Source organism: Enoplosus armatus, chromosome 7 (assembly GCF_043641665.1).
Source record: "Enoplosus armatus isolate fEnoArm2 chromosome 7, fEnoArm2.hap1, whole genome shotgun sequence".
Taxonomy (NCBI): domain Eukaryota; kingdom Metazoa; phylum Chordata; class Actinopteri; order Centrarchiformes; family Enoplosidae; genus Enoplosus; species Enoplosus armatus.
In genome coordinates, this window is record NC_092186.1 from 3,157,504 (window position 1) to 3,182,011 (window position 24,508).

General features: G+C 42.6%; 1 protein-coding gene across 1 annotated transcript in view; it reads right to left on the bottom strand.

The window, feature by feature from the left end:
• The window catches only part of LOC139287454 (cadherin-2-like), a 68,656-nt gene that overhangs the window by 14,961 nt on the left and 29,187 nt on the right, over positions 1-24,508 (bottom strand). The window contains exons 3-13 of the mRNA XM_070908485.1: positions 17,650-17,876; positions 14,863-15,036; positions 12,695-12,850; positions 10,932-11,076; positions 10,654-10,826; positions 9,265-9,402; positions 8,638-8,823; positions 7,550-7,803; positions 5,377-5,519; positions 2,395-2,628; positions 645-878 (exon numbers count right to left, since the gene is read on the bottom strand). Of these exons, the coding sequence (XP_070764586.1) occupies positions 645-878; positions 2,395-2,628; positions 5,377-5,519; positions 7,550-7,803; positions 8,638-8,823; positions 9,265-9,402; positions 10,654-10,826; positions 10,932-11,076; positions 12,695-12,850; positions 14,863-15,036; positions 17,650-17,876 (2,064 nt within the window). The remainder of the gene's footprint in view (positions 1-644; positions 879-2,394; positions 2,629-5,376; positions 5,520-7,549; positions 7,804-8,637; positions 8,824-9,264; positions 9,403-10,653; positions 10,827-10,931; positions 11,077-12,694; positions 12,851-14,862; positions 15,037-17,649; positions 17,877-24,508) is intronic.

Consider the following 24,508-nt stretch of genomic DNA (forward strand, 5'->3'; position numbering starts at 1 on the left):
CTCAGGCTGCATTCAGACCAAATCCTGCGTCTTCCCATTCATTTTGAATGTGAGTGGTAACCACACGGGGTGCCGAAAAAAACTTCAGCACCGCTGCGGCAAGTTGAAGTTGAAACAGATTGAACTTTTGGAGAAACACAACCCGACATCGGAGCTCCAGAGGTCCCACACCGCCGCACAACCACACGCAGAATGCCGGATTTGGTTTGAATGCAGCCTCAGACTGAAGCAGTTTTTGTTGACTCTGTCAGAAAGGTGTTGATTTAACTGTGTGCTCATGTTTGAGGCTAAAGTTAGTGTTGTCAGAGGTGTTTCTATTGTGTTTTCCACCTCTATTTGCACTTTCAGCCCAGTAGATTCACACTTGCTAGGTAGGCCACGTTCCAAACATCCTCCCCGAAGTGTTGAAAGCTTCAGATGTCAGCTTTAAAATGATACACAAGTTTCATTCACATTTTCTTTCAAGTTGTGTAAGCTGAAAATACTGTTATTGGACACATAGCTACTGTTGAAGCTTAAAGGGCTCAGTTTCTACACTTCTTACATATTCTCTTTGGTCTTCTAAGTGCTACAGCAATGACCGGTGTGTGTGTGTGTGTGTGTGTGTGAGCGTTTGTGTGTGAGCATGTGTGTGGGAGGCTCACCTAATAGTATGATAATACAGATGAGGATGGCAATTATGGCTCCGGTGCCCAGTCCAGCCGCAATGATTCGCTCCATGTCCACACAGTCTCCATGGTGATCACACTGGCAGACCTTCACCCTCAGGTAGGACGTGTTGGACATGGGTAGGTTGCCAGAGTCTGTGATCATGATGGGAATCTTGTAGATCCCACTGGCTAGGGAGCCAATCCGCAGTCGAAGCTGGGCGTACTCGCCTAGAGTATGATAAGATGAAGATGGAAGGGTAGATACATGGAGAAATTGAAAGATAGGCAAGCCCCTCACTTACAACCTTCATCCTGCTTCATATTCATGCCCCTCCACTCAATTACACTGGGAGCTGCCCAGTACTGCTAGAGCCTGCTAATGGCAGTCACTGGAGCGGCTGCGGGTTCTTTGCTTTCCAAAAAGCATTTCAACAGCAGTTGCTGATGGGGAGAAGAGTTTTGTATTTTGTCTCCTATGTTCATTTTCAAAGATACCAACTAAAATAGAAACAGAAACTTTACCCAAACCTTACACCAGGCTGTTAGTTACTGCGAGCTAAGAAAAACTGCAGAAGTGAAAAGGAAAATAAAATAGTTCCTGCCACAAAATGCAACTGTTCCTCAGACATTTGATTCAGAGCCCAGCAGGACCAGATTGACCTTGTTGTGTAGCTTTAATCTAAGAGGAGAAAGTGAATCATTTCTCTTTCTTATACTGTTCTAAATGGAAACAAGGAAATGGGCTGAAAGCAACAGCCAGCAACAGTTTCCTGTGTAAATTTGGAAGTATACTAGAAAGTAAATCCAAAGGCAAAACGGTTGGTTTGCAACCCAAACGTGTCACACTGGCCTCACTGCAGGCCATCACCTGGCCTCTGGTTCATCACATTCTTAGCACACAGACCACGAGTCCTCTATGATTTACCAGATTCATTCTTGCCCTTGGGAATACACATCTGTGGTAGATATTCTGAACTCAAGGTTCACTTTGTGGCTTATTCCAGAGTTTAGGAGCATATCTCACAGCCTTCTTCAGTGAATGGGACTTGCTCAAGTGTCTGAAAGCTGAAAGTATGGAGCTTTGATTAGGTGGATAGGGTAAGTGAGGTGCAGCAAATCCGGTGGAGGATGAATCTCACCTGACTTAAGACCAGGCTGGACACACAAAATCAACAGGGACCAGCCAAGTCTTTATAAGCAAATTGCAAGTCAGGATGTCTTTCAAGTCATTAAACTGACACAGCATTTGAACATTTGGTTTCAAAAATGTATTAGCAGTCATTTTTACAGAGCTGAGACCACGCCCTTTCAATGCATAGGCCTATTTAATAAATAGAGCATGTTTGATGCCTTCTTTTTGTATTGCTTTTTCTGGAACGTGACACTTGCACAATGCTTTTCCTTCAAGTCTTCAGAGAGTCAGGTCTGCAATGACTCCAGTCTGCTTACAGTTGAATTTCAAATGGCTCATTTTTAGTGATTTAAGTCTGACTTGGTCCAAGTTTGGTTAAAATATTTTACAGGGACCTTTGGGGACAAAACTCACTTCTGTAGCTTGTTGGAAGGCTGAGGTTGTCATCATGTGATCTTCCACTGACATGGAGTCACTATATATATAACTTGATTGTTATTTTTGGGTGTATTCTTCCCTTTAAGCAGGTACAGAAAGTGAGAGAGTGAATGAATGAGTGAGGATACATATCAAAACTGACATGCTCAGACACATTGTCAGTACGGGACTGACCATTGATGCGATTGAGTGTCCAGTTGCGGCGTACATCTGATGGACGATTGGCCAGCTCGAAGGCAAAGGGTCCGGCGTTAGGGGCCAGGTCGGGGTCACTGGCTGTGATGTTGATGGCGTTGGGATCTGGCTTCTCACACATTTCCACCTCAGGGGGGAACACGTGAGGTGCATTGTCATTTATGTCCAGCAGGTACATCTGAAGGGTGCCTGTCCCGCTGGCAGGAGGGATACCTGGACACACAGAACGGAAACATGTTCATTATTGTAGTATGTAGTCCCTGGGCATAGTTGGCTATAAACATGGTTCATCCGTTCAGCTTTGGCAAACCAATCATTTCTGGTTGACATACAATGCGTCGCTACTGGTGCAGAGCAGGAATGACGCCACAGACACCAAAAACTGTATGCTGTGAAATACAGAGAGCTTCACCTGGCGGTGATAGGGTTAATCAGCATTGTGTTTGGAAACGGCTTGAATGCCACAGACGTTCATTTACGTGTGAAAGTCGTGGGGGTCTTAGGGTCATTAACATTCCCTTGGGTTTATTAATGTAATGTATCAGGAAACTGTTACACATAATGTGTGAAAAGTTCATGTTTTGGCCTGGGAGAGGCACAATAGTATAGAGCCCAGAGAGTACAGATTTACACAGGGCTCACATGGCTCATGCATTGTCCAAAATGAAAAGGGGTCATCCTCCGTGGAAGATGATATACTCAGCAATCTGCTCAGTAAATTTGAATATTTCTTATGCATATGGACATTTTGGCCTGATGGTGACACTGGAGGAAGGGTCATATCTGCAACAACATTAGAATTCATTCTCTGGGGTTGATGGATATCGACAGCAATTTTCATGAACATCTGGCCAGCAGCTTACTATACTTTGCCAAGCAAAGAAGTGTTGCCCAAAGGGAGGATTTGACCTCACCATGATGCTACACTGGAGATCTGGTGGTATGTATATCATTCAAGGATAAGGCCGGCAAAATACAATATTTCCATTGAAGAGGCAAACCAGCAGTGAATGCATCTACTAACAAGTATTGTGCGTCTATCACACTCTTATATATCTTCTTCCTCTGTGCCATAGAGCTCCACTGTTGTCCAATAACTATTAAAAACACATCAGTGAGCCACACTGTTGCACTGGGTGACATGTCGTTGCACACTGTCGTTTATTTTGATTCAATCCCACATACACCGTCCTGCTGCCACAAATACTCACTAGAGCACCATATGTGGATTAATCCGCTACTGAAAATAGTCCCCAACAAATGCACTATTTCCTCCTGTTTAAACTATATATTTAAGCTGTTTTAAAAGATTTACATCTTCAGTAGGAACCAATGGGCTTGAAGCTGTGAGCCACAGAGAAGTATTGAGAGACGGACTAACACGGTGTTGGTTTTAGTCTTTTGTTGTTTTTTTGCCATGTCTTTTCATGGGATTTGTTGACAATAAGAAATATATAGAATATCACCAGGCTTAATGTCCAGTTTCATAGTGCCACATGTCAGAATGTACAACCTACACAGCTACATCATTGTTCTGGATGCAGCATATGGAGGGGTAATCAACAATGAAGTTATTGAAAAATAATGCATGCAAGCTGGCTAAATGCTACTATGCACATTCTTCCAGCAATGCATATTATTACTAACAGCGACAATATCTGCTTCAGCTATCTGAAATGAATGCACGTCCTCTGGCAAGTCAAAAATGCATTCTTCATGGACACAGTATAAACTACAGTATGCTCAGTAATAGCAGTGACCGGTACACATATGGCAGACGTGTAACCTCTTGCACAAGCTTGCGTGCGTTTGTCCTCGTGTCTGAGTGTGGTTTTGTCTCGGTGAGCTCCTTGCAGTGTGTGTGTGCTCAACAAGGGCCGAGAATGTGCTACGACAGTCAGTTAGCAGGAAGCATGGAGCACAGCGGGGTCTCTGTATGGAGACGGTGCTGGGTAGAGTGGATGGAAGGACGACATTCCTCTTGAACAATTTTCCACTTTGAACAGAGAATCCTCTTTTCTATGGCTAAAAAGGACAGTTGTGATCAGAACAAGAGCAAGACTTACGCACTAAATAGGCAGAGAAACATCTCCATTAGAAATCAATGGGAGTACTGTGTCCCAAAGACTGTCTATGTAATCCTACACGTCTCCCCGGTCAGGACATTCGATTACAAGAATTGAGAATCAAAATGTAATTAAAGGTGGACAGTACAATCTGTTGTCTACAGGAAGAAATCTTCTTCTTCTCATTCTGTCAAATAAGAGCTCATCATCAGACGCGAGTCTGGACACGTAGGTACCAAACTAAGACTACATTTGCTATATTCAACTGGGATGTGCATCAGATAGGTTGTGTATGCCGCTTGCAGCATCATCATGCAGTTGTTGATGTGATATCCAACTGTTCACTGTTCAAATCTGAAAGTTTTGCAAGGCAAGACTTAATATTTGAATAACCTTAATGATGAATCAAATTTAAGATCAATTCAAATAAAAAAAAAATTGAACAATGTTGATCAAATCTGGTCAATGGCCTTTTTTGCAAGATAATACATGCAAATAATAGGCCTTAAAATAAAAGCTCTACTAATTGGATTAAATCTTTTCAAACATTTTCAAGTCCACAAAAGTATATTTTGCAGTCAATTGTCAAACGTGTTCATATATTAAAAAGAAGAGAAAAAAGTTATTGGAGATATTATTATTAGTCTCCGAGCCTTTGAGTGTTTTTGATTGACAGCTAAGCCGTCGGACACACTCACTTCCAATAGAAGTGACGTGTAGCTTAACTACTTCCGGTGAAAATGAGCTCATAGCTTCACTAGCTACTGTTTCCAGGAAGCTTCCCCAACACTGCAGACGCTGGACTCACATACTGACGCCACAGTGAACGCAGTCCAGCTCTATATGTGGAGGGATGGGGTTACTGCAGGACACCAGCGCTGCCCTCGTGCCTCACCGTTATCAGAAGCCATGAAGGTAACGTTGTAGAGGTTGTTCTTGACGTAGGGAGACTCTCGGTCAAGGATGGCGATGGTGGAAATCCGACCGTTAACCGGGTCAATCTCCAGCCAGTTGGCAGGGTCGTACATCTTGGAGTACCTGGATTCAGTCAGAGAGAGACAGCATGAGAAACCACCACAGAGAGGCTTCTTTATCTGCTTCCCTGGCTACAGGCCAGCAGCTACTGCAGAGCTGATATATGGAAGCTGCAGCACTCTCCTGAGGCGACCACAACTCATTCACTTATTCACACTGGAAATGATTCTAACTTTAACAGATTTGAAAATGATATCAAAAAATTATACTTGTCAGTGGAAATGTGTTATATGTTATGTTTTCTAGACTTGGAAGCAACCCATAAACAGAGTGCAGCTCTGCAAATCTCTGTGACTTGCTGATGAAATGTATTTCTCTAATATAACTGACTCATACTCGTACATCTGCGCAGAAATATTCATCTTTCAAACGAGGAAACGCAGCCGAGAAATAATGTGAATAAACAATAATAGCACAGCTTTAAACAAAGGCGAGCAGAGTCGCCACCATAAACCTCCCATGAATAGGGAATTCCGTCCATTTTGTATATTTTTAATTGGTGAGATAAAGAGTAGAAAGGCACAGTTATGAATATATGTAGGAGCAGCACCAACTACAGAATACAAAGCAACAAAAAAGAAAAATCGCAAACCAAAATGCTCTCGCTGGCCCGCTCTATAGTGCACAATACACTCGCTTTATGTGTGTGAGCCTGCATGTGTGTGTGTATGCGCCTGCATGTTTTTGTGAACACAGTGCGTGTCAACCATTGGCTGTTGCTAGGCTACAAAGACTTCAGCACTACATTTAGAAACAAATAGTGGGATGTAAGAGAAAGAAGGATGGGGACAAGAAGCAGCAGTCCTGCAGGCTCTCTGCGCTCTGCTCTGGATGTTGTTGAGCTGTTAGCTCAGCGCTGCAGGGTCTACGAAGATATACATTTCCTCCACATAAGACGCTTTTGGAAAAAAAACACAGGCATCTTATCAGCTTTTATCTCTAAATGGGGCTGCAACAGAGAACAGCATGCCGCCCTCGCTAATTGAGAAGGCAAACGTTCACCCTACTGAGCAAATGAAACTGTTGTTGAATACGGCCACTGAAGGGAAATCTCAACACAGTCAAAGGCTAATCTAAAGTCCCGCTCATTAGGAGGGTGGAAACATTATTTTATGTTAATGTTTCCTTCAAAGACCATCATATAATCTCCTTTTATCATACATTTCCATGTAATATGCTCATGAGATATATTTAGTGGGCAGCTATATGTTTTTCACTGTGCTGGCTCTGGCACATTGCATTTAAAATGAAACTATGAGACGTTAAAGTGCTGTTTTTGGGGGTGTCCACACACTGGATGAACAGTGTTACAGTACAGAACTGCACGTGCATGGTCGAACAGTTTAGGAAACTATCCAGCATCACACTGGCTTCACGCAGCGATTGGTCAGCTGTGTGGCGGTAAGACAGGAAGCAGCTTCTCTCTCAGCTCTCTTTTTTAATTTGCTACACAACTTTTCCTGAATAATCAAGAGCAACGCTGTGAATGAGAGACGCTGTTATCTCCTTATTTAAATGCTATCACGTGCATAATGAGACGGCAACCAGCAGGGTACCTTCAGCTGCCGTCATCACAAGAACCGAGGACGTTTCCACAGAGTGACGTGACTAAAGATTACACAGAGAGACGGATACATTTACACCGTTTCAACATCTGGCTAGAATGAGTGTCGCCCGTCCTCAGGAGGTGGTTTCAATCTGACTTAAATGCTTCTTGGGGGCATTCACCGTAGCTTACTTTTTTAGATCGGATAGATATCCCCTCTGCCAAAGATGCATGGAGTGACTGAGTGTTTTCACTTTGACGAAGACTTTTCACTCTAAGGTTATTTATTTAAGAAATGAAAATGCAAACAGATATTCACAGGTTTTTAAGCCACATTCAGCTCAACCTGCTCAACCTGCTCAGTTTAAATTACACGTTTATATTTCTTTTTATCTTATAACTATGTTTTGACTTACAACTGAAACTCTGAACTCACTATCACAAAAAGAAAGCCTCTATGTCATGGTGCTTCCAGTGGGTGTCTTACTGGACAGTTTGTCTCATGAAGCGGTCTGGGTCCTGGGCAGTGAAGGTGGTGAGAAGAGACCCGGCAGGAAGACCCTCCTCCAGTTTGATGGACTTGGGGTTGGGGCTGAACTCTGGACTCTCGTTGATGTCCAGGATTCGTACAGAGACAGTTGCTGTGGACTGACGAGGCAGGTGGATGCCGCGGGCCAGCGGGACCTCATTCTCTGCCTCCACCGTCAGCATGAAGGAACGGGTCAGCTCAAAATCTACAGGCTGGACAGAAGAAGTGAGGGACAGGATGATAGTGACTTGATACACCGGATGTCCAGGAAATGAAACGTGGGAACCGTAAGCACAATACACATCGCCACTGCTTTTTAAAGTGTTTCTGGAGCATCTTTGATCGTCTCATGACGTGTTCAAATCGGACAAATCTCCCTCTCCTCTCCTCCCCCAGTGGTGGATATACATGTCCTGTCCAACAGCATCCTAGGAACTGCATGTATTACTAAATCATGCTTGCTGTTACCACCAGTAAGCTCAGATGTCCCCAAATCGATCAGGACTGAATCCTTGATGGAGCTTTCAGCCAGCGAGCGGTTGTTGTTTTCAAAGTGAGCACAGCGGCAGGAAGAGAGAGGGCAGCTGCTGTCCTCCTGAACACACGGAGCTCTTCGCCGCTGCATTCAGACTTTATGATGGTTCAACTTTTCCAACTTGTCGTGTGACCATGGCAACCACAGAAACCACAGCAAGGATTTTACTGATCTGAGTTCCCTGAAGTACACATCTCTTCACTAGCAGAGAACAAACAGTGGCAGCGAAAGCCCCTTAAGGATTAGAAGTATAAGTTCAACAAGTCCGATGAATATAGAAAATCAGCAAAAAGACACAGCACGGACAGTGTTATAAAATCATTTGTATATACAGTATACATATATATATACATATATATATATATATATATATATATATATATATATATATGTATGGCTTTGCTTTAGGCCTTGACACTTTTATTTGTTCATTCTGGTGTATGTGTGTGTGTGTGTGTGTGTGTGTGTGTGTGTGTGTGTGTGTGTGAGTGTTGTGGAGACCAAATCCCACCTTGACCACAGTGAGCAGGCCCTCGTTGGTGGTGGGGTCGGTGGGGATGGAGAAGCGTCCAGTGGGGTCTCCAGCGATGATGCGGTACACAGCGCTCCAGGCTGGAGTGTGAGGCTGGTCTTTATCCGTCACAGTCAAGTTAGCAACGATCACATTCACCCTGTTCTCATGAACCTCCCCGAAGAACTGACAGAGTCGGACAAAAAGACTGACGTGTTAACACTCTGCAGCATTTTAACAACAAAATGTCACTTTAAAATGAAACAGTAATACTGTAATACCTTGGGAAATTACTGGATACAAATCTGTCTCACACCAGAGCTAAGTGCTTCTGTTTCCCAAAATAAAGACCTCTTTTCCCACAAACACTGTTCCTGCCTGTCCAACCTGCTCGGCTTTACTGAGGAAAATAAACATGTTGGACGTTTCAATGGCTTTTCACTCCTCCACCATCTGCCACTGCCAATAAAAGCCCTGAGAGGTTCAGTGCTGTTTAGAAGAACAGTGCCTCGCCCCTGTTTGCTGTTTTAAAGCCATTACATTTCCTCTGTACATGTGTGAGTGTGTGTGTGTGTGTGTGTGTGTGTGTGTGTGTGTGTGTGTGTGTGTGTGTGTGTGTGGACCTACTGTGTCTGTGGTGAATTCGGGGGGATTGTCGTTGACGTCAGTGATCCTGATGACAGTGGTGGCAGTGTTGGACAGGCCGTAGGTGGGGTTTCCCTCCATGTCCGTGGCCTGGATGATCAGGGTGTACTGCGTGACTTTCTGGAAGCAAACAGAACAAAGAGAGTTTAGACTTGAGGAGCATCCCAACATCCATTCTTTTTTGCATGGATGTAAAACATATATTCAACAAGACACAGTTCAAATAGTGCTGCTCAGATCATAGTTAGAAATTAAGCTCATCAAAGGCAAAACTCTTCCTGTCAAAGCACCATATGAAGACTCAATCAGTACTGTTTAACAATAGCAGATTAAATTTGCTCAGTCGTCATGGAAGGGTAGATGTTCATACTTTGGAATTATTGTGACCACTTTTGGCTTTAGAGCCTCTCGTCCATGTCTGACAAACTCAAAGTGTAAGTCAACACGGACAAGAAGTCTGAACATCCACAGTTCCATGACAACTGAGAAAACCTTTGCTGTTGATGACCATGTGATGATGGTCCAAAAGCTCCACAACAGGTAAGTGGACCTTAGTAAAGATAGTTTAGTAACTTCGGTCTTACTTTCATTCACCTGAAATTAAAGTGGCTTAGATCACGGGGATAAACTGTCTGGCTGTTTGAACGCTTGTGTTTCTTGTCCCACCGAAATTCATTGTCGTAACGTCAACGTGTTTACAGACCTCAGATCACTTTGTCGAGTATGTGAACGTTCTCATGACTGACTGAAATGATGGCCAATACTGTGAAGAAAAGATCCAAGCTGAGCATGAAAGTTCATCTCTGAACTGAAATAGTGTGACAGAGGGATCTGAACTCGAGCTACAGCACACTCACTAGTTGTGTTTTCATACTAGCAAGTATACAACCCATATATGAAAACCTGCTGACAACCAAGCAAACTCCATCTGTGGTTGAAAGCTCCAGAAAAAGCTAGTGAGTGGACTTTAAGTGTATTTTGTCAAAAAGACCCAAGTTGCATGGCTGAAACTGTGTCTTGAGAATGTAAAGATGTGTTACATTTTCCTGAACCTGCACAATAAACTTGTGAAAGTAGGAGAAGGAAGTAGGAGGCAGACTTAATGGACTTCAGATTAAGGAATCCTTAACAACCTAATCATCGTAGGCTGGCATGCAAGCAGCATGGCCTCAGAACAGACAGGACGTTCTGTAGGATCTACTCATGTAGGAATATGACAAGCTGTCTTCACTCTGCAGGAAACACTGCGGGCTGGACACACATTCACAGGCTGAGAAGCAGCTGCTCCATATGGGTTGAGGGACAAAATGTCCACCACAACACACACACACACACACACACACACACACACACACACACACACACACCAACCTCCCGATCGAGGCCCGCTGCCACAGTGATGATGTCACCAGTCTTGTTGTTAATGGTGAACATGTTGGAGGAGGGGCTCTGGGGATTCTGGGAGAGGATCTTATATCGCAGCATCCCATTGGCAGTTTTTGGATCATCCTTGTCCACTGCTGTCACTGTCATCACAAAGGATCCTGCAGGGAAACACAGTCAGCACAGATAAATCAGCAAAGATGGATTAAATCCACAAGTTACAAGTGTATCTGTGTGTGTGTGTGTGTGTGTGTGTGTGTTGGTACCAGGCTTGGATCCCTCCGGTACTGAGCCGTTGAAGACGGTGTGTGTGAACTCTGGTCTGTTGTCATTCTGGTCGATGACGTTAATGACGATGTCGATGGGGTTCTCCACCTGATTCCCATTCAGGTCCACAGCGTGGGCTCGCAACTGTACACACACACACACACACACACACACACACACACACCATCAGATTAACAAGAATATGGAGGACTACTTTAGTATTACTTGATCGCACGTACAACTCTAGGAGCTTTAAACAGTTTTATTTGTTGTACATAGAAGAGATTTGTTCCATTAAGACCAACTACATGGGCTCAGTGGTAGACTCAGGGCTGTCACAAGCTCCACACTGTCCAAAAGAGATCAATCACCATGACAATGTTAACACGTGGATGTTTAGCAGGCGATTAAGCAGCTGATGTTTCGTCAACAACGTGCCTTCTTCAGAGCGTTCTTTTTCAAGTTCTACTTGAAAGCCTAACAAGTTATCCTGCACAGCACTTCATGCCCCTATAGGTTTGACTGTGGAAGTTATACAATGGAAAATGTTGTAATCAATATTAACCTTTAAAATCCGCTCAAATATGGAAGATCAGAATCATGAAAACTACTGAAAAAGGGCAAAAGAGCAATGAAAACATGTCTGAGAACCGAACATTTCAAGTTTTTACCTAATTTCAATTAACACAATGTCATTTTGAAAATCAAGAATCTATCATCACGATCTTTGATGTTCCAAATTAAAACAGCAGCCTATGAGATGTATTTGCATAAAATGGTCAAAGATGCTGAGTCTAGCTATTGATTGGCCTTGGACTCTCGATAAGTCATTCCTTTACGGCGCATGAAGCATCTGTATGAGGCTCTCGAAGAGCCAAAGCCTCCCTCATGAATAAACATGCCGGCCAATCCAGCTCCCAGCTCTGACAACTACATCCAATCACATGAATATTCATCAGACGGCTTAAATGCAAATTACCCTGCTGCGACTCCAGATTTCCACTCCCCTGTGTGAGTTGTGTGTGAGCATTCCTACAGATCAAAAGGTTAGACTGTATGTGAGTGTATTAGATAGAGTGAGCAAACACCAAGAGCCCTTTTTTAAAGAATTTCTTCTTCATCTCTGTGCATGAGAGAGAATATATCCAGCAGAGAGTGACAGCAAAGATGAAAATAAAAACAGGGGGATGACATGCAACCAAGGTGGCGAGGCAGATGACTCAACCATCAAGGCAAGCAGGAGGGAGATCATTTCAGTCAATAGACTGTATGAGTGTTAGGGCTGGTATTGAATTGCTTTTTATGTGATTTGAATCCAGTTTTGAATTTCTTATCAAACCCATTCAGGTTCAAATTGCCACATTTATGGAACTAAAGTTGATTTAAATGTGAAGTTGGTCACCTTCTTTTGGCCACGAAGGCAGAAAAGGCTTTGACTGAAAAAGGCTAATAAATGTTAACTTAGCTACAATCTGAAAACGAGATGAGCAGCAGACGACAGAACAGGTGTCGCCTACTTGCTTTTGCACACCATATTTTCCATGAGATACAAAAAAAAGAGTCATGAGAATCCAGCGATTGAAATGTTTCTTTTACCTCACCAAAGATCTTCAGCCGAGAACAGAAACCACACTAACTACACAACAGCCAGGTTTCATTCTGGCCTTGTAAGTAGCAAGAATAAAAGAAAAAAGTACTACAACGACTGCGACCTGGACAGAAACGTTAAACGTTTGCTCTGTCACAGTGTGGAGAGTCTTACATGGAAGTTGGAGATGTGCTCTCTGTCCAGAGGCTTGGTGACGGACAGCTGGCCCGAGATTGGGTTGATGATGAAGATGCTGGTCGGAGGCTGGTCGGCCCCCGGGCCCGTCACACTGTAACGCAACATCCGGTTCTTATCCCTGTCTGAGCGGATCTGAAGCACAGACAGACGGGAAGAGAGCGTTAACAGTTAATTTACTATAAACAGGAAAGCGGAACGACAATGAATGTGGTAAGTAATAAATAATAGAGTAATTGGATAAAAACCACATCCTATGTAAAAGTGCCTACACAAAAGAATTCAATCATTTTCTCTCTTCTTTGTGTCCTCTGCTGCGTCTACTGCTGTCAGTTTGACCTGGATGTGTCTCTTATGTCAGTTTGACTTTAGGCTTGCACAAGTGCTTGAGGCTGCTGCTACATAACTCCAGAAAACCAGTATTGAGCTGAAGTCAGGATAAAGTTTGATGCCTGGTGCACCATCAGTATCCTGAGCACCTGTAAGGTCAGGACTCTGGAGATAAACTGCACATTTTAACTACAGCAACCACTTGAGGTTGTATCAACTGTATAATTGAGCTGAACATTTCCACCTAAAAGAAGAGAAAGTCTTATTAGCTAACCGGACTCTCTCCTTATTGAGTGCTGCAGGAATCAGTCCTAAAACCCGGAAATGAGTCAGCATTTTTACATTTCCAGTCCCCTCTTCTTGCCAAGAAGTCACTTTGGAGCTTTGGGAGTAGTTCATCTAACAAAATAATCAAAAGTTCACTTAATGGGGGACCCCCATGACCACAACATCCCCCATTGGAGTCCACATCTATCTCATTTCCTGTCATCTCACTCTACCATCTGTAATAAGGGCTTATGAATAAACATAAAACAAAAAGGAGCTTTTAGTGGCATCTCAAGGTTCCATACTTACCGTAGGTCAGGTGACGACACCTGAGCTAGCTCCACATGCTGAATGAACACCACGAGATGCAGTTGAAAGCTCTGAAAGCTAGTTGATGGCACATTTTAGCTTGGATTATTTTGTCACATATACTGGTGAAGTTATTATAGTTATTTCATCTGTAACGTAGCTACATAACTAGATGGATGCATGACAAAGCCATTACATGTCTGCTACATGTGGACGTTCTGCAGCTCTGACAGAGCTTCTTACTTGAAAACAGAATGTCTAGAGTTTCGACATTATATGTGGTGTCCCGCAGGGGTCAAGTCTTGGTCTGCTGCTGTTCAGTTTACTGTTGTTTTGCATAATTACACTGTCAGACACTCCTGTCCCATGGAAGCCTGAGCCACATGAAATCACTAGTTGAGTTAATTCAAGACAGAAATAGTTGGTGTCAAGCTGAAGCAACAGAAAACATGGGTTTAATGGTCTTCAAGGTCCCTGTAAAGTACCAGACAGTCCGAAACCTGGGTGTAACTGCTATTAGAGATCTTACTTTCCAGGCTGTCAACAACTTAAAAATGCCTTCCAACGTATCTAAAGTAAGAGGCTTCTTGTCACAGGAGAATGCAACTAGTTCTCTCTTATCTCCAGCAATGCCCTCCTCACTGGTCAACCGACAAAGAGGGGCCGTCTACAGTTCATTCAGAATGCTGCTTCCAGAGTTTTAAGGAGAAAGAGAACATTTCATCACGTTACACCGGTTCTCAGATGCCTGCATCGGCTTCCAGTTCATCCTAGAGCTGTCTAAAAAGCCCTGCATCGCCTTGCTCCACAGCACATCTATGAAAGGCTGGCGAGACCTCACAGGTCATCTGGTACGTTGCAAGGGTTAAATGCTATGTCAGTGAAGCTGCTTTTAGTTTTCATGCTCCCAGCTGCTGGAATACTGTCAGACTGCATTAGTTGTGCCTCAGTGTTAATGTTTAAAAGCAGGCTAACAACATTTTCTTCCTGCCTTTGTATTTGATGAGCTTTATTTTGTTAGGGTTGTCTTTTTAAATTGCATTTAATGGTTATAATTACAGTTAGGGTTGTATGTGTATGTGCCTTTAATGTTCTTGTGAAGTGCATTGTGTTTACCTTGGAATAAATGTGCTATATAACTGTTATTTTGCTTGCTCCTTTCCTTTAGGGCTAGTCAGTAAAGGGTCCTCACAGTGACTGTAAGACAGGCTTGCTTTTGTGAGTGTGTGTGTGTGTCTTACTCTGACTAGGTCCTCAGGGAACTGTCCTCGTGAGTTCTCGGGGACGTTGATAGGCGGAATGACCCAGTCCCTCTTCACCCGCCTCAGAGTGCCATCACCCCTGACAACCACGCTGCGCCATGGAAACAAGATCTCTGGTACCCGCTGAGTCAGTGTTGCATCACTGGGCTTTACCTGCAGAGACAGTAAACAAGCGTTGTGTACTGGGCTACACACACACACACACACACACACACACACACACACACACACACACACACACACACACACACACACACACACACACACACACACACACACACACACACACACACACACACACACACACACAGCACGGCTGAGTTGCAGAGCCAGCCTGCTGGGAGGGCTTGGTGACTCAGGGTATTTCTGACCTCATTCCAGTGGCTTGGATTAATGCTCTCATTATAGTCCCTCTGATAAATGACCACCACCTGTCACCACGCACGCATGCGTGCACGCGCGTGTGTGTGTGTGTGTGTGTGTGTCCTATGCAACTACAGATCTGCATGAGTGGCCAGTGAGCAGCGACACTGCAGGGGATGATAAGAAAAAGGAAGACCATCTCATCTACTTTCACCTGCTGCTGGGGAGTTCAGCCCGACCTTGGAGGATGGGAAGGGTATTTCCAGCCTTTGATTCAATACATTTAATCTATTTTAGACATAAAGTCTAAAGAATTCATTGAACACATTGTAAAAATACATACAAGATGAGACAATCAGTTGTCAAGACTAACAACACGAACCGAAAACAGAACAAATTAAACAAAAAAGAAACATCATCTCCAATCAGCAGAGAAATTAAGTCAAAGAGTAAAGGGAACTGAAAGATTTTTATTTTTTTGATGATTCAATTATTTTTTATCATACTTTTATTTACAGTTGAAGTATGACACTGGAGAAACACAACTGCACACGAATACACGAGTGGATTATTGTAATGACATGTGAATGTGTGAAGCAGGGCATTCAAAGTGACTTGACCCAGATCATTCATGTGCATATCTTGTTATTCCTTACTGTGACTCTGTTACTGTTCTCATGAGCCAGAGATACATACTCTCTTCCCATGTACATAACTGCATATTGATCTTGATGCTTTCTTCCATGTCTCTGCTGTGTCTATTATAGTCTATTATAGTTTAATGTCCATTTCCACAGCACTACTTCCATCAGTAGCACAACAGTCATGTCACACTCGCCACTCTGCTGCTCTCAGTTTCTCTTCTTAATGCAAAAACAAAACTTCACTCACTGATTACTTCAATGTTTTCTCTTTTGTCATTCTTTTGATCGTTGTTAAGTTACAGTCAATGAAATGCAACACTTCCTGCCACATGTTTCACATTAAAAGCCAACCAGGAAAGGGGAGGATTGTGTGTATTATGGGAGGCTCTGTTGAGTTACAATGGGAGCATCTTAACAGCAATCAAAAAAATGGCAAAGTAGAAGAAATGGAATTATTTACTGAATGAAAACAAAAGGAGAAACAGAGCAGTAGGGAGTAAGTATGTAAGTATGAGACTCTTGTTTTATAATAATGCTACGGAAGTATACGTTACAATAATCAAGATGGAGGAAGTTTTAAGTTTGTATCAACAGCAAATTAAAACAGAGGACGATCAGAAAACAGGGAGGCTTCTAACTAAAATATAATAATGGAGAAGTAAAATAATTTATTTATGAATTAATTCAGGTATATTTAGCATTCCAAAGAATTTAGTGGCCAGCATAGAGGAGATTCTACACTATAACTATGGTGTTGTTCTACGCTGACCCTGTCTGATCTGTCTACCAAAGGCTGATTTTACTGGCATTTGGAGCTTGCTGGGCTGTAAATGTGATGTTTGTCTCACTCTTCAGTTTCATTTGATAACAATCGTGGCGCTGCCTTTCAGTGCTGACACTGCTCCCCTGGCAGATGACTGGCTGTTAACTGCCATGGCTGCTCCTTCTGAAGGATTGTTGACAGCTTCTTTCACTCTGTGTGATTCTCCTCCTCGCTGACTGCAGCGAGCGATGCTAATAGCAGCTAAAGCATATGGCAGTCAGCTATTTCTGGGCTGTGTTTAGAAGAACAGCTAATCAAGGCCAGTGTCTTGTCTAAATACAAGCAGAGGGCCTTATTATTACAACAGATGGCTGTTTGACTCCAGACAACCTCAGACGCCCGCTGGGCTGGAAAAGCTGATTTCATATCTGGACATAGTTCATCCAACATTAGTGAAGCCTTGGGGGGAAATAACAACCCATCATGCTCCGACTGTTTAATGATTCTGCTTGTCAAAAATTACAGTTCTCTTCCAGAGAGGCTTCATGCTGGCATCCTCAGACTCAGATCCAGGTATGTGTTAACGCCATCAGGTTCCGTGTGTGTTCATGAACTCCTGATTATTCAAACATCTAATGACTCAGTGACAGCAGAACTTTGTGCGCTGTATATCCACTCAGAGACAGTGAGCGTTGTGTACCGTGTGACTCTAATAAACAGAAGAAAGCACTTGAGCTGCCCAATGAATATGATACTGTGTGTTGTTAACCAGTCATGAGCCTATTAACCAAGCTAACAAATGCATTCATGAGAAAATTAGGGCTGCAACTAATTAATTAATCCACCAATTATATTTTTTTAATAATCATTTCATCTATAAAATAAACACGTGCAAAGAATCTTGTTGTAGTTATTCACAGTAAACATGTTTGTGCACACTGCTGAAAACCAGTGGGTCTACATGGAAACAGCTCTTTCCTTCTGCTACTGCGTTACCTGCTCAGCTCCTGCGCTGCTGTCATTTGGACGGACGTGGAGGTGCACTCTGGTCTTCCAGACCCGTTTGGACTGCAGGTCTCGGCCGTAGACCACCACGGCTTTTCCCTTTCCCGCAAGGCTGAGGCGCCGCAGGGCGTAGACCACGCCATCCTCACTCACCCTGAAGTCAGAGGAATCTCCATCCTCGAACCACACCTTTCCTCCACCGCAGTCCATGAAGCTCACTAAGAGAGAAAGAAAGAGACAGATGTCAGACTGAGCGGAAACACCCGTCAATCAGCTGCCATGTGTGTTTGAGGTGTGTGTCAGGTGTGAGCTGTATTGTGATAAATACACCCAGCAATTCTCAGGGTGTTTAACTTACATATATCATATTATTTTACACATTTATTTTTACAGATTGAACACAGATACCACACATCAGGCTACATTTCAGGAAAGTGAGTATGTAAGTAATATATATGCAAACGTCTCCAACAGCCTTCACATGACAGCCAGGTGGACTACGACCCACAAGTGACATCAATAAGACCCTGCAGAGGTTAAAGCTGCCCTGTGGAGTTTTAAGTAAATGTTTCTCATCATCCTTCAGGTCTAACAAACTTGTTGAACGCATCTCCTTCCTCAGAAAACATTTGCAAATCCTACTTTTCTTAAAAGTTTGACTCCTGAATTGTTTACATCCATGTTTACTAGCTAGCATAGTGCGACTAGTGATCAAACACTGCCTTTAAATGTCTGGGACTCCACACCAGTCAGTTCAAACCGAAGACGTCTAAAACATCTACAGAATCTTATGCACTTAGCACTGACTTGCACTACATACATTAAGATTTTCACTGGAACTAAAGGGTCACACCCAAACCATGAAAACCAGCCCCAGCAGGCTAAACAAGGTAGCCCCACGTCCTTCAATTTTACTTTCCGGGGGCTCCATAAGTTTTCCCAGGCCAGAAGGGATACATAATCTCTCCAGTATGTTCCTCCTCCTAGTTGGACGTGACTGGAACACCTCTACAGGGAGGAGACCACGAGGCATCCTGATCACCTCAACTGGCTGCCTTCATCAGTTCTTTCCGGATGTTTGAACACTTCAGCCTATCACTGGAGCTGGGCAGAACGCCATTTTTGTGAATTGAACCTTGAAATAACATTCTGGCACCATCCTCAACAACTCGAGACTCAACAGTCGCCCAGCTGTACAACCTGGGGAAGTTGAGGAAGGTTCAAGTTGTGTGGGAGCAACAACCTGGAGACAACCAATCAAGTCCACCCTTCCTGCGAGGGGAAAAAAACCAAATATGTCACCCTGAATTTTGGGAAGAAAGTTCACTAAATGATCAAGACATCTAGAATATTGAAAAACACACTGGGTTTGAATCATCTACCCATCGTGGCGCACAAGATGCAGAATCTATATCTGTGAAGCTGTCAAACTGTGCAGAAAAAAGCTGCTTAAGGGGAAATTTAAGGGATTAAAGAGCTTTTAAGAGGTTGAAGAAGAAAAAATTGGATGCTCGAGTAACAGAGTGACAATAAAGCCATGTAAAACCTGACTTGCTTTTAGATGAGCATTAGAGGAAAGATCGATGGACCTGGCCTGAGAGAGTTTAGCCCGCCTGTAAATCCCAAAGCTGAAGCAGGATTTGCAGAAGTAAAACCATAAACGGGCAGAAATGGGACCAGCTTTCAGCAGGAGCAGCGGGGTTTTCTCTCCCTGTAATTTTCTCCTCTTTATTTGTCTGCCAAGTATAGCCTACCTACAGAGAGGAAATAGCTTTTGTGATGCCTGGGGGGAGGTATGCAGCACTGTGACTGCATTTCGCCGGAAATCATCACAAGTTTGTCCGCGGTGTGATTTGAGCAGACACAGCACACTCATGCAGAACAAAGCTGTCAACGGCAAATGTCAGCTCATCACAGTCGGCACATTAACAACAAGTCAGTGCATCCAGAATGGCTTCTTCCACCTCAGCTGAAGGAGAGAGGATGAAGGCTGCAGCCTTGGTTTCTGTCCAAGAACTTCTTTTGACAAAAGATGGAAAATCAAAACAGAGCAGGAGGCAGGAAACGAGGAATTTGATAAGATTTCCGCAGTAATGCAAAATGTTTTGACGCAGAAACTACAAAGGCAAGCTTACATTGTTTGAAAGTCTTCAGAATATTTGCCCAACAAAGCCTCAGAAGTCTCCATTGTGATTTTAAGGTGTAAGTCTGCATTACAGTTGTATGTAGGGCTGCAGCTCAGGACTCGCTTCATTATAGATTAACATGATAGAGATAAGATAACATTACTGCTCAATGAATCAAACAAAATAAAAAATAATAATATTGGAGAATACTCATCACAAGCTCCCAGAGCCCAAGGTGATATCTTTAAATAGCTTGTTTTGATATAGCTTCCATCTGAGAACGTGGAACCAACAGAATATTTGGCATTTTTGCTTGATAAATGACTAATAATGAATCGATTATCAAAATTGATATACATTTTCTGTCAGTTGACTAATTAATTGAGTGACTGTATCAGCACAGATCAGATCTGTAACATCTTCTTTCTATGTAGATTGTCAGATTTTCTACTGTGCGCATATGGGGTTCTATGCACTGTTACGCATGGCACAGTGGCTGGACATGGAACCCTTGTTGTTTCATCTCGTGAAGTGGGAGTGTGTTTGTGCGGACCCCTCGGAGTATATATAGACTATATCCTGCTTCGCCCGTATCCCACAGCCACAGAGGGCGAAGCCTTTACGACGTAACTCCAGGTTCTATGAGTACAGCTGCAGCCCTCTGAGCTCTGGGCCTCACTGGTTCCTTTATAGCTGAAGAAAAAGCTGGTTTTGGGAGCAGATTGTCCGGTCTCAGTCCAATTTGCACACAAGGTGAGGCCCACACAACAGGTGGACATGGTATATATCACTTCATATATCGTATGATTAAAGGTCTTCATAGATCTAGCCTCTTAATTCTGCTCTGCTACAAAATTTTCTTCAGGGGAAGCACGGCCCCGCACCCCGCTAGAGGGTCCAAGGTCCTCCCAGCAGTCTCACAAAACCCTTGGGACTGAAATATTCATTTATTGTATGGGACTAAAGGACAATACCAGCACATATTTTGTATTTAATTGTTGTGTTCACATTCAGGATGCTAATTTATTCCCTTCTCACCATCATCTCAGCATCATCTCAGCCGATAGAAACACCTTACTCACAGTTTATTTTTAGTGGTGTTGTAAAAGTTGATTTGAAGTGTGCTTGACGGCTGGATGGAAATAGCACTAATGAGACAGAGAAAAGAGAGACAGACAGAAAGGAACACTAAGAGAAGGGTGACCGTGGAAAACCAAGCACAGACATTATGGTGAGCAGCGATAGGCTGTGACTCCTTGAATGTCTGTGTGTGTGTGTGTGTGTGTGTGTGTGTGTGTGTGTGTGTGTGGCTTGGAAGTCAAATGACTGCACTCTTGATTTTCTGTATTTCTTGGATATAACTGAATATGAATTGTTTCATTACAGTAATGTATGTGGAGCTTGTGATCACATGATTCGAGTCCTCTGTCTTTATGTGGTTTGTCCTCCTCATCGACAAACCTGATGAAACATACGCAAAATGCTCTGGTCACTCTTCCATTTGCAGAAAATGGTCAAATAAAAGCCAATACGTTTGAGGTATTCTGCTCTGCATGCAGCGTTTCTGCGTTCAGATTCATACTGTGTTTAGTTCGGTTTTACAGGCAATACCTTTACTATTGATCATATTTGAACAGAATCTTTTCCGGTCAAAGCCTCTGCACAAGACCACAAAGTTTAGATCACAGGAGGCCGAGAGTCTTCATTGGAAGCAGCTCTCCTCAGTCTCAGCCCTGAGCCCTCTGTGAGAAAATACAACTTATGTCGACTCTATAAATGCACATCATGTCTGTTTTTTTTTTTTTTTTCTATTTTCTTGTGAAATATTAAAGAGTTTTCAGCCTCCAGGCCTCCTGTGATGATGAATCAAATCAAACAAGCTGAAACGGCAAAATCATTTTCTGGTTGAGCTGTTCACCATATGCACGCTTTGACAGGGTGGAAGTCACTTTGTTTTAAGGCGTCACGAGCCAAAAAAGTTTGAGAACCACTGACACTGCAGTGTTCTGCAGTAGAACATCTATCAGAGAGCATCTTATCCATCAGAACAAAGTGCATGAGATTGAATTTAATAAAAGGAACAACTTTATCTCGACAGTACTCCTCTGTGACCACGTGACAGAGGGGTCATGAGGGCTATTATCATTTCAAAGTGAGGATCAGGAGGAAAACTACTTAATATCATATTTGGTCTTTAATATAAAAGAAATTTGTTGTTGTCATATGAATGTATATATGGCACTTTTTTGTATTGAATACAGCTCCAAATAGAAATATTTCAAAGCTGCTGAATTCGACAAAAACAAAAACACTTACAATATTCAAGCATTGGACGGGACAAACAACATTCTGACAATTACGCTATTCTAGGGTCCTTACCAGCAACAGGGGTTCAAATATGAAGTTTGTCCTGAGGCTGGCGTTTCAGGAAAGGGAATGGGGTTGTTAACATCAAAAGGGTTTATCACTTGGGTACATATATGTGATCAGAACATGGAAATCTTATCTTCATTACATTTTGTGTATAAAGTTGACAATTTGTCCTGAAGGGGGTGTTCCCGGACTGTCTAAAATGGGTTCATTCTCTGGTGGACATGAACGTGCTCAGTACATTTCATTGTTAACAGATAGTTAGGAACATCCTATAAAGGGATACAATTAAGTATTGCACTTTCATAAAGTTGGGGGACTTGAAAGAGACAAAGGGAAAAAAAGAATTGTCTAAATCAAGGCAGCACAAGCCAAGATGTCCTAACTTTTAGTCCCCAGTACAGCTGAATCTCCAAAACCACTGGATCCTACATTTCCCATAGTGCATTGTCTTTTCATTTGACCCTTCCTGCCACCCACGTCTTTCAATGTCTTTGCCCCCAGTTTATTACAAAGGCTTTCTGTTATGAAAGACAGTTCAAGCCCAAGCTGAGATATCTCTAATGACATCACTTTGACATCATCAGGGCTACTGTGAACGGGCTGCAAGGTAATCCTCGGTGAAAAGTACGTCCAGTAAAAGTGTCTGTTTTTGCCAGTGACAGGATCAGATGGTTTCTGTGTCTGACAACATTATGGAAAGGATCCCTAACATCCTTTTTGTTTAACCAGAAACAGAAGTCTCGCTCTGAAATCTCACAAGAGGTGAGTTGTTGAAAGTCATCTTACTCTTCACTTCAGACCCCAAAATGTGTACAAATTATTTCCCTTTAAGGACCACAAATATCAATACCAAAAAAATCTATCAAACTAATATCAATACCATGTAGCACATGATGTCCACACAAGCTCCAGCTGTAACATCCTCCACTCTGTCTGATGGTGTCTACCAGCTCAGTGTAAAGGCTCATACATTATCCATGCTCGTGTTCAAAAACATGCTGCTACATGATGTTAGAACCCCCCGTATATATATAGAGGGAACTGGGGCAGAACTAAGCATGGAGCTTTCAGATGCTGCTGGGCAGTAGTAGGTGGTTCCCAGTTCAGCCTCTCATATTCAGACAGCACAACACAACAACATCAACAGACCAGGGAGCTGTGACCTTTGTTCTCTTTAAAGCAAAAGCTCCACAACAACCTCTGAATGGACCTTGTGGTGGGACTGTGTTGTCCACTAGTTTTTCTATTGCTGGGCTATTTGAATAGGTGTATTTTAGCAGTCCACAATTTATCTTAATTTAGATTTTATCTATATTGCATTTTTAGGAGATTTCATATAGGCCTGTGGCTGTCCGTTTCTCTGCAGTTCAGGTAAATAAAGCAGAATTTACAGTCTCTGCCAACATATACACGCGTGACAATATATCTGTAACCAAATGAAGGCTGATAAACCAGCATACAAATGCATTAGTTGTGCTTTAGTGTTTTAATTTATATTCAGAATGGTTAGTGGTTAATGGTTTGTAATCTATAAAGCTATTATCAAATTCTTAACCATTCAAGTGTGTACGTTTACATTTTGAGGCACAGGACTGGCAGAAGAAGGACAGTGAGATAGATTAATATAATCTAGTAAATGGGGTACAGTCTGACAGAGCCACTAAGTAACAGTAGCTACTCCCAAGAACCCTTCCCAATCTGAATGTGCAGCTTGATCAATGCACTACCGGGATCTGATCGATATCCTCGCTGAAAAAAAAAAAAGGCTCATAACAGCAGTTCTTCCCTGAAAATCCCAGCAGGCACACATCTCTAAGCTACAAGCCTTACATCATGATAAGGAAGATGGAGAAAGCAAGTGTAAGATACAGGAATAGAGAACAGGACAGCAACGGATAAAAACAACTGATACCTATGTTTGAGATTTGTTTGGACTGAAGCTACCAATATTCTTAAATAATAACCCTTTCATGCCTCAGAGGTGATAAGAGAACAGTGTTTCCTCATATTTAGGCCACAATGGGCCACCAAAACTCAGACTAATGAAACAGTTTGAACAATTCATTCCAGGTTTTACTGAGTAAAAGTCTCCCAAAGCACACTGGAAGGACTTCAATGGGCAGACCTTTGATAGGAAAAAAACATCTGACCAAAAGATCCTGACTAAATTAAGTCACTCAAGTAATAAGCAAAACATAGCTTCTGGCAAACTTGGCCGACAAATTAGATTTTGTATTTACAATTGAATATTATCTGTGCTTGATGTATTACTGTAAACAAACAGCAGTTTGTGGTACTCTCTAAACTCTAAAATATAAATATAATAATAAAAAATATATTCCTGCTCTCTA